Here is a 15,893-nt window from a genome sequence, read left to right on the forward strand (position 1 = left end):
GTTTGGAGAGAGTGGACAGGGAGAAGCTTTTCTCCCTCTCTCATAATATTAGAACGCTGGGTCATCTGTTGAAGCTGGAGGGGGAGAGATTCAAAACAGATGAAGTATTGGTTCTTGTAGGTTATCCAGGCTGTGTGACCATGGTCTTGGTATTTTTTTTCCGGATGTTTCGCCAGCAGCTGTGGCAGGCATCTTCAGAGGAGTAACACTGAAGGACAGTGTCTCTCAGTGTCAAGTGTGTAGGAAGAGTAATATATAGTCAGAAAGGGGTTAGGTTTGAGCTGAATCATTGTCCTGCAAAAAGTATCAGTGGTAATGTGCTAATCATTGTCCTGTAAGTATCAAGATAATGTGCTAATGAGGGTGTGGTATGTTAATATGGAACCATTGTATCCTAAAGTGATCTGTTAATGTGTGAAATCCAAAGCTAATCCGCATGGCTATTGTGGACTGTAGTCTTTGTTAGTCTGGAGGTTTTCAGGACAGTATTTCTTTACATAGCACATAGTTAAATTGTGGAACTCCCTGCCCCAGGATGTCGTGATGGCTGCCAACTTGGAAGGCTTTAAGAGGGGTGTGGACATGTTCATGGAGGAAAGGGGTATTCATGGCTACTAGTCAAAATGGATACTGGTCATGATGCATACCTATCCTCTCCAGTATCAGAGGAGCCTGCCTGTTATATTAGGTGCTTTGGGACACAGGCAGGAGAATACTGCTGCAGTCGTCTTGCTTGTGGGCTCCCTGGAGGCCACTGGTTGGCCACTGGGTGAACAGACTGCTGGACTAGATGGGCCTGGGTCTGATCCAGCACGGCCTTTTTTATATTTTTAACCCCTGCAGAAGTTGCAGAAGGCGAGAGCAGGACTTCTGGCTGTTGGGGGTGTCGCTTGGTGGCTCCCCGAAACTGCTTTCGATCCCTCCCCCGTGGCTGACCAAAGCGGAACACCCAATGCATGCAAACTTTTCATAACCCCGGCGCATTGAGGCTTTCCTGGGCACCAGATGGGCAGTTGAATTTATGCGCAATACCAATTTTAGGGGCATTATGCAAACTCCCATCTGTTAATAAGATAAGAATCCTGCTGGTTTGGACCAAAGATCCATTTAGACCAGTATCCTGTTCCCCCACAGGCCAGCCTAACACCTCCGCAGAGTCCTCAAGCCAGGGTGGGACGTTGGTAGCCTTTTCCTTTGCTTCCCAGCAACTGGTATTCAGAGATAACCTGCCTCTGAACAGTGAGGCTCCATTCAGCCATTCTAGCGCTCCTCCTCCATGAATTTGCCTGCTGCCCTTTATCAGCCATTTAAGCCGGTGGCCATCCCTACGTTTTGTGGCAGTGATTGGGGAGGGGCTGTGGCTCAGTGGTAGAACATCTGCTTAGCACGCAGAAGGTCCCAAGTTCAATCCCCGGCATCTCCAGTTAAAGGGACCAGGCAAGGAGGTGATGGGAAAGACCTCTCTGCCTGAGAACCTGGAGAGCCGCTGCTGGTCTGAGTAGACAATACTGACTTTGATGGACCGAGGGTCCGATTTAGTATAAGGCAGCTTCATGTGTGATTTACATACGTTAATCGTGTCCTGTGTGAAGAACTCAATTCTTTTGCCTGTCCTGCATCCAGTGCCTATCGATATGACTGGGTGCCCCCCCCCCCCGACCCATCCCTGTCTGCAGTCTCTGGAGCTGTGGTATTGCTTTACTTTTCGCAAGAATTTGGAGTGGAGCAGAGGAGGGGGGCCCTCAGCCACCAGCACCTTCTTCCTTTTCCTTATTCTGTCATTTTATGAGCTTCCTCGCTTGCCATAGATACGCTGCAAGACCGGGTGTGTGTGTGTGCGCCAGCCTTCCTGGTTTGCAGTAAGAGGGGTCCACAGCAGCTCGAAGAGAGCCAGCATGGTGTAGTGGTTAAGAGCGGTGGTTTGGAGCGGTGGAGTCTGATCTGGAGAACCGGGTTTGATTCCCCTCTCCTCCACATGAGAGGCGGACTCTAATCTGGTGCACCAGGTTGGTTTCCCCACTCCTCCACATGAAACCAGCTGGGTGACCTTGGGCTAGTCACAGCTTTCTTAGAGCTTTCTCAGCCCCACCTGCCTCACAGGGTGTCTGTTGTGGGGGAGGGGAAGGAAAGGCGATTGTAAGCCGGTTTGATTCTGCCTTAAGTGGCAGAGAAAGTTGGCATATAAAAACCAACTCTTCTTCTTTTTCTTCTAATTGTTCCATTGTTCTCCCTTGCAGCCTCATTACGTACCAGACAATTACAAGAGAAATGGAGGGAGGTGAGTCATTGGGGCTGAAATCAGGGGGGACAGGGACTGGGAGGGGACAAACCGTTTCTTTCCCCAAATCGCCACCGTGTTAAGTCTTCCTGCAGCAGTAGACAGGGTACGGCCAGCTCCCTCGGCCCCTCTTTCCGCCATTGACAGCGATGGTCTCCTAGCAGTAGTACAAATAACAAAGCTGTTTCGTTTATTTATTTCGTTTCTCTTCTGCCCCGTTTTCTCCCCCTACGGGGACCCGAAGCCCCTTCTCCTGGCCTCCATTTTATCCTCACAACAACCCTGTGAGGTAGGTTAGCCTGAGAGCGTGTGATTGGCCCCAGGCCACCCAGCAGGCTACCATGGCAGAGTGGGGACTCGAACCATCGTGTCTGCAGTACCATCTCTCTCATTATGCGCCGCCGGAGAGAGTTGTGCTCGGCTCCCACCCACTTGCTGTTGGTCCCCGGCCTGAAGAGCGTCCGGCTGTCCTCCGCTAGGGCCAGGGCCTTTTCAACCCTGACCCTGGCCTGGTGGAATGCTCTCTCTGCTGACACCAGGGCCCTGCGGGACTTGACGCAGTTCCGCAGGGGCCCATAAGACCGAGCTATTCTTCCAGGCCTACGGTTGAGGGCAGCAAAGTTTTTTTCCAACATACCTGGCCTCTTTTCCTGTTTCCCAGCTGCCTTCTAAGATCTGGATTAGGGGACCCTGGTGGCTTACAGGCCAGCCAGCTGCTGGCCCTCTGTGTATTGTAATGAGCACCATCGCATTTTTAAAATGACAGACTGTTGGTTTTAACTTAGATAATTTATATGCTATGTTTTATGTTATTTTGTTATTGTGAGCTGAACGGGGACCAGCTTCGGCCGGGAGAAGGGCGGGATATAAGTCTATAAATAAATAAACTGGGCACTCCCAGATCCTAGCCTGACACTTTAACCACGGCACCACACCGGCTGTCAGTTGTGCATCCCTCTCTTGTGTATGAGAAAAAGGCTGGTTCACTCAGCAATCCCCTGCGACGAGTGTCTTTTTTCCCGCCTCGTCCTCCCCCTTAGGTCGTCTTGGAAATCCGACCGTTCCAAGTCCCAGAATAAAGACCTCAGCCAAGAGGAGGACCCCCTTCCTCTCATGGAGGACGTCATCCCGAGTCAGGAGCAGGTGCCCAGCGAGCAAGCGCCCAGCCTGGAAGACCCGGAGAAGGAGGCGCTCCCTCAGGAAAGCGGCGAGGCGGACAAGAAGGCGGAGGAGAGCAGCCCCGTCCCCAGGCGGCCGTGCACCCCGGAGGAACGCCGGCACATGCAGCGAGAGAGGCTGAACCAGATCCTCCTCACTCTCCTAGAGAAAATCCCAGGAAAGAATGGTAAGGCATCATGCGGGCTGTCTCTCCAGGCATGGCCAGGAGTGAGAGGAGAGTTACAAAAACCCTTAAAAAAAACAACCTGAAGTTCTTCTGCTGGTTGGCCAAATCAGAATAATAGCAATCGCTGGTCCCAATGGCCCCAGTGGCTTCTCAAAGCTTTACAAGAGGGGAAAGTGGGATTTGCACAGATTTCGTCCAAGAGATTTGGTCAGGTCCTGCCTAGAGTACTGTGTGCAGTTCTGGAGGCCTCACTTCAAAAAGGATGTGGGTAGAGGAGAGCGGGTACAGAGGAGAGCAACGAGGATGTTCAGGGGGCTGGAGATCGAGACCTGCAAGGAAAGGCTGAGGGAGTTTGGAATGTTCAGTCTGGAGAAGAGGAGGTTGAGGGGGGGACAGGATTGCTCTCTTGAAGTATCTGAAGGGCTGTCACTTAGAAGAGGGCAGAGAGCTATTCCTGTTGGCAGCAGACGAGAGGACTCACAATAATGGGTTTAAATTGAGGGTGGAAAGGTACCGGCTGAATATTAGGAAGAATTTTTTTACAGTGAGAGTAGTTCAGCAGTGGAATCGGCTGCCTAGGGAGGTGGTGAGCTCCCCCTCACTGGCAGTCTTTATGCAGAGGCTGGAAAAGCACTTGCCAGGGATGCTCTAGGCTGATCCTGCATTGAGCAGGGGGTTGGACTAGTTGGCCTGTATGGCCCCTTCCAACTCTGTGGTTCTATGATTGCAACACGGGGTGTGTGTTTTTTAATCCTGAAATTGTTCCGTGGCTGCTCCTTGTTGCTGAATGTACTCTTGTGTAAGATGTGCTGTGAGGGCCCAACTGCGCATTTTTGCATGCTTCCCTGCCTGGAGTTAAAAGCCAACACTCTTCTAGCGTGTATAGAACGAGCGCAACAGCAAGAAAGACTCAGACTTCCCCCTCTCTCTGGTCTTCCGTGTGCAGGGAGTGTGCTTTTCTAGAGGAGCACTCTAAAACATGACATGGGCATCCACAGTGGTACAGCCCAGCAAGACATGTAGAATGTAATAGGAGCGTGTAGATAATCTTGTAAGATCTGGCTGATCCAGGTAGGAATCCCAGCTCTGCCATGGAAGCTCGCTGGGTGACTTTGGGCCAGCCACAGACTCACGAGCCTAGCCTGCCTCACAGGGTTGTTGTGCAAAGAAGACGGAAGAATGGAGAATGATTCAAATCACCCCAGATCCCCACTGGGGATAAAGGTGGGGTGTAAATGGGGTGAGGTAGGTCAGGCTCAGAGGAAAGCGATTGGCCTCCAGTCACCCATCGAATCTTGTGATTTGGGCGGGGGTTTGAATTAAGTCTCCCAGGTCCTAGTCTGATACTCAGAGCCACTGGGCCGTGCTACATCAGCGCAGCTCCGCTCGGTCAGACCAAAGTGCTATCGGCAATCTCCCGTTTCCCATCAAGGGCAACCTCCAGAGACCACCCCCCTCCTGCAGAACTAAGGTCAGCACTCCTGTAAGGTAACCTCTATCACATCTATCTGGCATAATATGGTATCCACCCGGGGATATCCCAGCTACAAGGAAACAAGAGCTCCCCCCGAAGAGAAGAAGAGTTGGTTTTTATACGCCGACTTTCTCTACCACTTAATGAAGAATCAAACCAGCTTATGGTCACCTTCCCCTCCCCACAACAGACACCCTGTGAGGTAGGTGGGGCTGAGAGAGTGTGACTAGCCCAAGGTCACCCAGCTGGCTTCATGTGGAGGAGTGGGAAAACCAACCCAGTTCACCAGATTAGCCTCCGCCACTCATGTGGAGGAGTGGGGAATCAAACCCGGTTCTCCAGATTAGCCTCCACCGCTCATGTGGAGGAGTGGGGAATCAAACCCGGTTCTCCAGATCAGAGCCCACCGCTCCAAACCACCGTTCTTAACCACCGCACCACGCTGGCTCTCCTTGATGCCCACCCGTTTCTCTTGCAGCCATCGACGTCACCTACCTGCTGGAGGAAGGCTCGGGGCGGAAGCTGCGGCGGCGCACGCTGGGTCTCCCGGAGAGCAGCTTCAGGAAGTGACACCGTGTCCCGGAGAGAGGCTGTGGCCTATAGATGCCCTGTCAGACGCGCGTGAGAGGGACTGAGGGGCATGGCTGGGACGCTGACCTGCGCCTCACGGGCGCGTGTTGAGCGGGAGGGGCCCAGGAGGGGAGAAGGTAACTGACAAATGGTTTTGTAGCACTTAGACGACGCGATTGGGCAGGCGGCCCCGCCCTGCCCCGCCCGGCAGTGCTCTTATGATGTGTGTGGTGTTGGGCGTGCCTTGTTGTCATTGTTAAGGTACTAAGGAAAACCTTGTGGTTATTTGTCCGAGACGGTCAAATTTTTAATTTATTTCTTTTTTTCGGCTCCAACATCCTTGCTCAGAGGAAGGAAAAAGGGGTGTACGGATGGGGGGAGGGGAGGTTAACAGGTTCGGAACTGCTCTTCTTCATTAGGAATCCCTCCTGGTACACGTTCATTTCTCCTCCAGCTGGATGCCACGGGGGCGACGTGGCAGCGGATGGCGGGGTGGGGGGGCGTCCAGGCCTGGAGGGGCCGAACGTATAGGCTGCCCTTGTAGGGACAGTAGAAGGGGGCTCGCGGAAGACGACGTCCGAGGAAAAGCAACGCTCAGACCGTAAGAGGCCCCCACTGGACGTATCGCATGGAAACGGCCCGGTCTGCTCGAAAGCTCCCGGAAAAGCTGTTCGCTCAAAGCACTTGTTCCCCGTTCTGAGACACGGGGTGGGCAGGAAGGGCGATTTTTAAATGGTTTCTTTTCTTTTTTTGCTGCAGAGAAATTTTATAAAGCAGGTCCCTGATCCCTAATGCCCACCCCATTGGGTTTTCTTCTTTTGTTTCAGTTTCCCGCCCCCCCAGCTGTGGTTTTTCTTGTGTGTCCGGTGTATTGTGGAAATTAAAAAAAAAAACAAAATCTGTCAAAACGGCAAAGATGAAAAAAAAAACTTTCACTACATGAACCGTCAAGCAGTATTTCTGAGCGAGTATTTGTTGTGAGCTGTAAACTGTTACCCACTAATAACACTATTCTTGTGCTCCATTCTTTTTTTAAAAAAAAAATCGACAAAACAAACAAAAAAAATTGTACAGCTTAAAGCATCCGTCTCTTAAAGAGACAGTGTATTTTATGCTCCTGCCTCTCGGCTCTCGTCCGGTCTCCCTGCAGAGGCTTCGCCGTGCCCGGTCACTACAGATAACGCTGCCTGGGGCCGCACCACAAGGAGTGTTGCTCTGGGAGTTCTTGGTGTGTCCCTCTGCCTAGACGCCAAGCTCGGGCGAAAGGGAGTGGGGAGTTCGGCATACACTGACCCTCTATATGTGGCTTTGCTCCTGTCTCTCTTTGACGTCCATATGCATATTACGGTCCTGTTTTAGATGTCCTTATAAGAGAAACCCATTTTTAAATGTGCCAAGTTGTATATATCTTACCTCTTTTTCCCCCCTCTTTTTCCCCCCCGTTTTTCGTTTTTGTTTTGCTGAGTGGTTGTAAAGCAATATGGTAGCTAAAACTCCATGTTCTTTCCTGACGGACCAAGCTCGTCCTGATTGTACATTCTCGTTAAGCTTATTATTTTACTCTTAGTTGGAACAAAACAAAAAAAAGAGGCTCATTCCATTTAAATTTTACCTGACGATTTAAAATAAAATAAAAAATTTAAAGAGAAAAAAAAGAGGGGAGAAGATAAAAAAGCCCTTTGAGGAAAAAAATATTTTATTAAAAACAAAAAACAAATAAGAAAATAGTTTGGAATATTTTCTTACTGTAGAGAAGCATTGTACAGGAAAAAAACAAACCCCGAGTATAAAATACTCATGAAGTGTTGTGGGGAACAGGGTGGGGTGGGGGGGAATCGCATGTCCAAAAACCTTTTTGAGTTGCTCCATTTAGTTCAAAACGGGGGGAAATCATCGTCTCAAAATGGTGTTAAACACTAAAAAAAAGTCCTTTGAAAAATAATAATGATGAAAGCGCGCCCAGAAGTGAAACACTAGCTCTGCCATTTTATCTTTCTTTTGTTGAAAGACTAAAAAAGAAGAAAAATAAAAAGAAAACGGTATTTTTTAGACAATCAAATTCTAGGTAAGTGTGAATAATTTGCGTTGTTGGGTTGGTTTCTTTTCCCTTTTTTTAGTTTTTGGTTTTGTTTTCTTACTGGTGTAGAAAATTACTGACTTTTTTTTTTTAAAGATTCAGGGGTGGGAGGGCAGGGGATTATTTTGTATTAACTGAAGAAACTGGCAGCGTTTCACCTGATCGCTGATGGAAGCCCAGAGTTGGGGTGGGGGGGACAAAACAAATAAACACCCCAAAAGAAGCACTACGTTTGTTTCAAATATAGATAACGAACTCTTTTTAGTCTGCATGGGGTTAGGCCGTGTGGTTGCTGAGAAGAAATGCTGCTAATATATTTCCTTTTTACGAGAGCATATCTAAATAGACCATTGTTTTGATGTTAATCTTTGTAAATTATGTATTACCAATTTTAACATTGGATGTAATTGCATAAAAAAGCCTGCATCTCAAATATTGAGAGATTCTAGTATTAAATGGAAAAAATGTTTCCTAATCCGTGCCTTTGGGGGTTTTTCTTTTCTGCTCCCCGCACCCCCACGCGCCTCTTGTCTGTTCAGCCACAGAAGAGGAATGGGGCCCGATTCGACCCACGTGCTGCGTCGCTACTCTGCCTGGGTGGCAGCCCAACTCCGAACGAGATGGTACACTTAGCACAAAGTCCCACAGGAGGACACTTTTGCCTCGGCCAGCGTCACGTTGACTTCAAACTCTGCTGTTGGGATGGGTGTCGCTTCTTATAGGTGCCAAACTGGGCACATGAATTTCATTGAGTGTCATCCCTCCCCCTAAAGTTCTACTGACAAGGGAAGAAGAAGAAGGTTTATATATGCTTTCTCTATCTCTTAAGGAAGAATCAAACCGGCTTATAATCACCTTCCCTTCCCCTCCTCACAACAGACTCCCTGTGAGGTAGGTGGGGCTGAGAGAGCTCTAAGAGAGCTGTGACTAGCCCATGGTTACCCAGCTGGCTTCATGTGTGGGATTAGCGTCCAGATTAGCGTCCACCAGATTAGCGTCCGCCGCTCATGTGGAGGAGTGGGGGAATCAAACCCAGTTCTCCAGATCAGAGTCCACCACTCTTAACCACTACACCACACTGGCTCTCACACCAGGGTCCCCAAGTTAGACCACAGTGCAGAGGGTCCCTAGTTAAACCTGACATTCAGGTGTGGTGCAGAATAGACAGTAGGTGACGGCTATAAATCTATCTAAAATTTATATACGGCCATAAAATAAGAATAATCTCCCAGAAAGTCTTATTTCTTTTTATTATATAAGGTCTACAGAGGTTTTTGTGGCCATCTTCTGGGCGTGGAGTAGGGGTCACTGGGGTGGGGGGTAGTTGTGAATTTCCTGCATTGTGCAGGGGCTTGGACTAGATGACCCTGGTGGTCCCTTCCAATTCTATGATTCTATGAAAGCCAGCCTCAGGCCTGAATCTCCTCTATGGGGCCCATAATACTGGCATCCCAAACAGGGTAGTTGTATGGATGATCGAGATGTGGTTTGATACCATGGGCATTCTCAAACTCGCAGCATGAACCAGGCCAACTGTGTCCCGGCTCCCGGCTTAGCTCAACCATGTGGTTGGTCTCGGGCTAGTGGCTACGGTTCAACCTCTGTTTCTTCTAGGTGGATTGGCTGTTAGCATGAAGGCTATTGAAGCGTTATACATGCTGGAATGTTAGAAGAATTATGACAAGCTATGAAATAACCAGGGACCTCCAGAACCATGGCCAGAGAGGACAAATGTCTTTGAGAAAAAGCTGCTTCCGGAGCTTTCCCAGTACAAATCTCCCACACACACACACACACACACACACACATATTCTTGGTGTTGGTTTCCAGCCAGACCTCGGGGAAGCGCACAAGTTGACAGCCAACCCCTCTTGTTGGTTTCCCGGCATTTGGTATTCGGAGGTATTTGGCACATGGAGGCTCTGTTCATAAGTATCCTAGGTATTCATTCCTGAGAGACCTTTCAGCTTCCCTGAGTCGTGGTTCTGAAAGCCCTCATTCGGCAGCCATCAAGGCACTATTAATTCTAAATACATTTGTTGTGTGAAGGAATGCAGCAGTGTGATTTGCTGCCCAGTGGGAAAGTTCCCAATCTGTTGGCTTGAAAGAGAATCACTCCTCTGCATTTGTAATTTTAGAAACCTTTTGCATGCCTCCATGGTCTTTTGTTCTCTTTCAACCGGGGAAAAATAGCCCCATTGTCTTTGTGGCTTAGCAGTAGAGCATGTGTTTGGCGTACAGAATGTCCCAGGTTCAACCTTCAGCCTCTCCAGTTAAAAGACATTAGGTGATGTGAGAGAAGTCTACCTGAGAACCTGGAAGTCTACCTGAGAACCTGCTGCCAGTCAGAGTAGACAATACCGACCTCAATGGACCAAGAGTCTGATTCGGTAGAAGGCAGCTTCATATTTTTCCTTGCGCCTTCTATTCAATTATCTTCCTGGCCGGTGCTGTGCTAACAAGCTTCCAACGATCTGACGCTTTAAATATTAAACGTGTGTACAGTTGGCATTTCTGCACCACAGGGGCCTTTCCCACGTCTGACCACAAGGAAGGGGGTTAAATCTGTCCCTTGAGATTACAGTTTATTTATTTAGTACATTTTGAGCCTCGCCTTTGTCCCGGGAAATCAAAGTGGGTATATATGAGTCTCCATTTTGTCTGCATAACAGCCCTGTAAAGCAAGTTAAGCTGGCCCAGTTAGGGTTGCCAGGACCACCACCACCCCCGGCCACGGGTGGAGGATGGGAGGTAGGGCTGCCAGATTCAGGTTGGGGAAACTCCTGGAGATTTGGGAGTGGAGCCTGGGAAGGACAGGAACCTCAGTGGGGTACAATGCCAAACAGTCCACCCTCCAAGGCCACCATTTCCTCCGAGGGAGCTGATCGCTGTAGTGTGTAGGATGAGCTGTAATTCTGAGGGATCCCCAGGTCCCACCTGGGGGCTGGCACCCTTAGGCCCAAAGCCACCCAGATTGCTTCATGGCAGTGCCTCTCTGGAGAGGCGGGACTTTGGGGCATGATTTCACATCTTCCTTTCCTTCTTTGCTCCTATGACCCATAGGTCCTGAGCAGCTATTTCTTAGAGGAAAATATGATGGGGAGATATTTGGCCACAGCCAATGAGCCCCGTGGTGCAGAGTGTTAAGCTGCAGTACTGCAGTCAAAAGCTCTGCTCACGACCTGAGTTCGATCCCAACGGAAGTTGATTTCAGGTAGCCGGCTCAAGGTTGACTCAGCCTTCCATCCTTTCCGAGGTCGGTGAAATGAGTACCCAGCTTGCTGGGGGTAAAGGGAAGATGACTGGGGAAGGCACTGGCAAACCACCCCGCAAACAAAGTCTGCCTTGGAAATGTCGGGATGTGACGTCACCCCATGGGTCAGGAATGACCCGGTGCTTGCACAGGGGACCTTTACCTTTACCTTTTAATGTTATACTGAAGAGCCCCATGGCACAGAGTGGTAAGCTGCAGTACTGCAGTCCAAGCTCTGCTCACGACCTGAGTTCGATCCCGACGGAAGTTGGTTTCAGGTAGCCGGCTCAAGGTTGACTCAGCCTTCCATCCTTCCGAGGTTGGTGAAATGAGGACCCAGCTTGCTGGGGGTAAAGGGAAGATGACTGGGGGAGGCACTGGCAAACCACTCCGTAAACAAAGTCTGCCTAGTAAATGTTGGGATGTGATGTCACCCTATGGGTCAGGAATGACCCGGTGCTTGCACAGGGGACCTTTACCTTACCTTTTTAATGTTATATTTGGATCTTTACCCATCAGTAAAAAGGGGACTATTTTGTCTCGTGTTATGGGGCAGAAATTCTCACCAATATGGGGGTAATCCATTTATCTCGGTGGTGTTCAAAGAGAGGGCATTCCATCATCTTATAATGTGTCAATTTTCTTTGAATTGCATGAGCAAAGTCTGTCAGAGTATGGTCAATTTCTGTATCTTCCATTTAATAGCGCTGAGGGTGCAGTATTTAAACAGGCGAGCATAAAGGCTCCTCAGAAGGAAGGGACTGTCAGGTTGTAAAAGTATAGTGGTGTTATCAAAGGGGGAGGAATGCCAAAGAACTGAGTTGAACATACTCTCCAGGCAAGCACTGTGGAACTATGGTGGTCTAATTCTTTTATGCATCTCTTAATAGTTAATATAGCAAGAGCCCCGTAGTGCAGAGTGGCAAGCTGCAGCACTGCAGTCAAAAGCTCTGCTCACGACCTGAGTTCGATCCCGACGGAAGTCGGTTTCAGGTAGCCGGCTCAAGGTCGACTCAACCTTCCATTCTTCCAAGGTTGGTGAAATGAGTACCCAGCTTGTTGGGGGTAAAGGGGAGATGACTGGAGAAGGCACCAGCAAACCGCCCCGTGAACAAAGTCTGCCTAGTAAACGTCGGGATGTGACGTCACCCCATGGGTCAGGAATGACCAGATGCTTGCGCAGGGGACCTTTACTTTTAATAGTTAATATAGATTTCCTTTCCCCCATATTTAGTAGGGTATGATTTCACACCTTACACAACACAGTGCTGAACCAACCCGTGCGTTTTGGCCTGGTGCAAATCCAAATGAACGTCAGCCATCCGGAGCTCACGGAACGCCACTTGAGCCAGCCTCCAGGAATAAAAGAGGGAGGAAATTTCATTTTCCTCAGAAGGGAGTTTTGCGGCTCTCGATAAGAACGTCAGCTTAGCCAGGTTTCTAATTTGATGTTTAGTTAGGATTTGGGGTCCGCTTGGGAGGGGGGACTTGTTTTAACGTGACAAATAAGCACCCTTATCGAGGGCCCGATATTCCTAAATTGTGTACAGGCTCTGTGGACCAGAGCTCCATGTGCTAAAAGAGAAACCTTGAACCTGTCTTTTTTGGCAGTGGATTCCAGTGAAATGTAGTCAGCCGAAGGAACCTGTCTGAAGAAAGGGGAACCAAATCTCCCCTCAGGATTTATTTGCGATAACTGAGGCTGAGCTACAAAGTAGTTACTGGCCATATATCCATGGGAGGTTTTGCCTTGGATTTGCCACACTGTAGATGCACATTTTCCCCATCTGAATTCTCAAAACTCTGCATGGAGGCTTTTTTTTAGTTTTGAGAACTCAGGTGGGGGAAATGTGCATCGACAGAGCAGCAAATCCAAGGCAAAACCTCCCATGCATAAATGGCCACTCTCATTGGGGACAGCTTGTAACCTATGAGGATGAAGTTCAGAAGAAGTTCACTTTATATACTGTGTTTCCACACCAGATCCTTACCCTATTGAACACTTTCTTTTCTGTTAATTTTTTGTTCATCACTATCTTGTCTGTCAAGCATCTATGAAAAAGTGATTTCGGCTTACCTCATAAATAATAACAGCCTTAGTCTAGCAGGTTCCCAAATAAGACTGAGGTGTGATGAGATAGCCATCTTCCAAGTACTTGGAAGGGCTGTCATATAGAGGATGGTGCCAAGTTTTTTTTCCGTTGCCCCAGAAGGTTGGACCAGAACCAATGGGTTGAAATTAAATCAGAAGAGTTTTCGGCTAAACAGTAGGAAGAATTTTCTAACAGTGAGAGCGGTTCCTCAGTGGAACAGGCTTCCTCGGGAGGCGGTGGGCTCTCCTTCTTTGGAAGTTTTTAAGCAGAGGCTAGATGGCCATCTGTCAGCAATGCCGATTCTGTGAACTTAGGCAGATCACAAGAGGGAGGGCAAGAATGGTTGCGTCGGTGTTTGGCTCTTGTGGCCCTTTCTTACATGTCGAGGGTAATGCCGATCACCACTTTGGGACCTGGTTTTAGATGGCTGTGCTCAGACCTCTGTGCATATGCAGAGTTGCATCTTCTCTCTCTGCCTTGACTGCACGTGCTCATTAAGAATTACTGCATTCCACCATAAACTTGTGTGAAAAGCCCCTAGATTAGCAGCATTTCCCAAATTTCTAATAGCTGGAGCACATTTTTCCCCTCCATAATTCAGCTCACTCACACAGGGACACAGTGGGAGGCTCCCTTCACTGGGAGTAGAGCTACTTCTCCAACACAGCTGATGGTGACTCAGTCACCGCCAATGCAAAACTGGCAGAGCTGCCGGCCCTCAGCACAGGCTTCTTCAAAGGAGGCAAGGCCAGGGTCAGTAAATCATGCAGAGACACAGCAGGCAGGCTCCTTTTTTAGACAGAGACTTTTGGCCTCTTACTCGTTTATTTCTCATGACATGCTGTTTGGGGATTTATAGTCGACAGCAATTCAATCTCGCAAGATGCCGCTTCTTCCCTCTCCTTTTACAATCATTTATTTCCACTCCTTTTGCGCCTTCTCCCTCGAAAATAGAAGGTGCCAACCTCACAGGGGGAGCCGTTTGACATTATGAGTGGGTGGGGGGAAAGGCAGCATGTGGGCATACAGGGACAGCCATTCCAGATGGGTCCTGATCACCACACTCGTGGCGTCAACAACACTTTGGGGATAAGGAGGGCGAGAGGAAGCAGGACCAAAGCAGCAGAACGGCAGAAGAGATATATATTATGCACTGATAAATATGCAATATGCAAGTGAGCGATAACAATCTTCTGCTGTGGGGCACAATCATTGAGAGCAGTGAACACACGTGAAAGTAGGGTAGCCAGGTCCCTCTTCGCCACCAGCGGGAGGGCGGGGTTTGGGGAGAGGAGGGACTTCAAGGCCATAGAGTCCAATTGACAAAGCGGCCATTTTCTCCAGCCGAACTGATCTCTTATTGGCTGGAGATCAGTTGTAATAGCAGATCTCCAGCTAGTACCTGGTGGTTGGCAACCCTAGTTGCCAGGTCCCTCTTCACCACCAGCGGGATATTTTGGGGGTGGGCCTGAGGAGGGCAGGGTTTGGGGAGGGGAGGGAGTTCAATGCCATAGAGTCCAATTGCCAAAGCGGGAGTTTTCTCCAGGGGAACTGATCTCTATCGGCTGGAGATCAGTTGTAATAGCAGGTGGTCTCCAGCTAGTACCCAGAGGTTGGCAACCCTACGTGAAAGCTGTGTGGGGGTAGCGTGTAAATGGGTGTTGCGGAGGAAGGGGGGCTTGCATCGGCCGATTCGGGCCAGACATTCAAGCAGCGTCAGCATCCCAGTTTGAAAGAAAACTCACGGGGCGAGTGACAACTGGCCTTGGCACAAACAGAACTCTGCCCAAGGGGAGAAACCCGCTGTGACCGCAGGCCTGGCCTCAGCAGCGGGTAGTACTTTTGAGCTTCTGGTGAGTGTCATCCAGAGGGGCAGACAACGCCGCCGTTGTCTCCCTCTCGGCGTTCACATATTAAGCTGAGCCTCCTCGAACGATGCAGAGTGTGCGAAGGTTGGACTGTCGTGGCCTCGGTTTCCCCTGCGGCGATGGCGCCTCGGCCTCCCACTGCCCAGCCCTGGTTCACAGGATGAGAGAGGTGTAGCCGACGGGAACTAGGCCTTTGCTATCTCCACGGCAACACTGGATCCAGTCCTCGTTGACCGTGTCCAAGACCTGCAGGATGTCGCCTTTGAGGAAGCTCAGCTGATCCGCCCCGGTCCCCGTGTGGTTGCAAAGTGCACGGACGGCCCTGGGTGGACAGAGAGACAGGCATGAAAAGTCCCCATGGAAGACAAAGAAGGGTACCTTGGCAATGTAGTTAAAAATAAGAGTATTTGAAGGGCTGTCACTTAGAGGAGGTCAGGGAGCTGTTCCTGTTGGCAGCAGAGGAGAGGACTCGCAATAATGGGCTTAAATTACGGGAGGAAAGGTACTGGCTGGATATTAGGAAAAGAATTTTACAGTAAGAATTGTTCGACAGTGGAATCAGCTACCTAGGGAGGTGGTGAGCTCCCCTTCACTACAAGAAAAATCTTCATGCATTATCCACCAGTCGGACCCAATCCAACGTGTGCTCACAGCACTTCAACCACCAAATGTTATGTGTGTCTTCACCTTTAAAGCATCTGTTTTCTAGGGTTACCAACCACAGCCAGTAATCCACTAGAAGGAATTGGGGGCGGGGAGGGACAAATGTGCCAGTGTACAATGTCACTTCCAGCACAAAACCAGAAGTGACATCATCACATTGAGGTGACGCTCTAGGATTCACCCAAAACTCTATGGTTAAACCAGTTTTGCGCCAGCAAGGACACCACATGCTGGCCCCTCCCCTATTTCCCCCCTGCCAGCCTGCAGTCCCA

At 49.5% G+C, this 15,893-nt stretch overlaps 1 protein-coding gene across 1 annotated transcript in view; it reads left to right on the plus strand.

Moving 5' to 3' along the window:
- ASH1L (ASH1 like histone lysine methyltransferase) overlaps positions 1 to 5,707 on the plus strand; it is a 93,900-nt gene extending 88,193 nt beyond the window's left edge. The window contains exons 25-27 of the mRNA XM_056853708.1: positions 2,238 to 2,278; positions 3,319 to 3,623; positions 5,576 to 5,707. Of these exons, the coding sequence (XP_056709686.1) occupies positions 2,238 to 2,278; positions 3,319 to 3,623; positions 5,576 to 5,667 (438 nt within the window). The 3' untranslated portion in view covers positions 5,668 to 5,707. The remainder of the gene's footprint in view (positions 1 to 2,237; positions 2,279 to 3,318; positions 3,624 to 5,575) is intronic.
- Positions 5,708 to 15,893: the final 10,186 nt, after the last annotated feature.

Source organism: Euleptes europaea, chromosome 7 (genome assembly GCF_029931775.1).
Source record: "Euleptes europaea isolate rEulEur1 chromosome 7, rEulEur1.hap1, whole genome shotgun sequence".
Lineage (NCBI taxonomy): Eukaryota > Metazoa > Chordata > Lepidosauria > Squamata > Sphaerodactylidae > Euleptes > Euleptes europaea.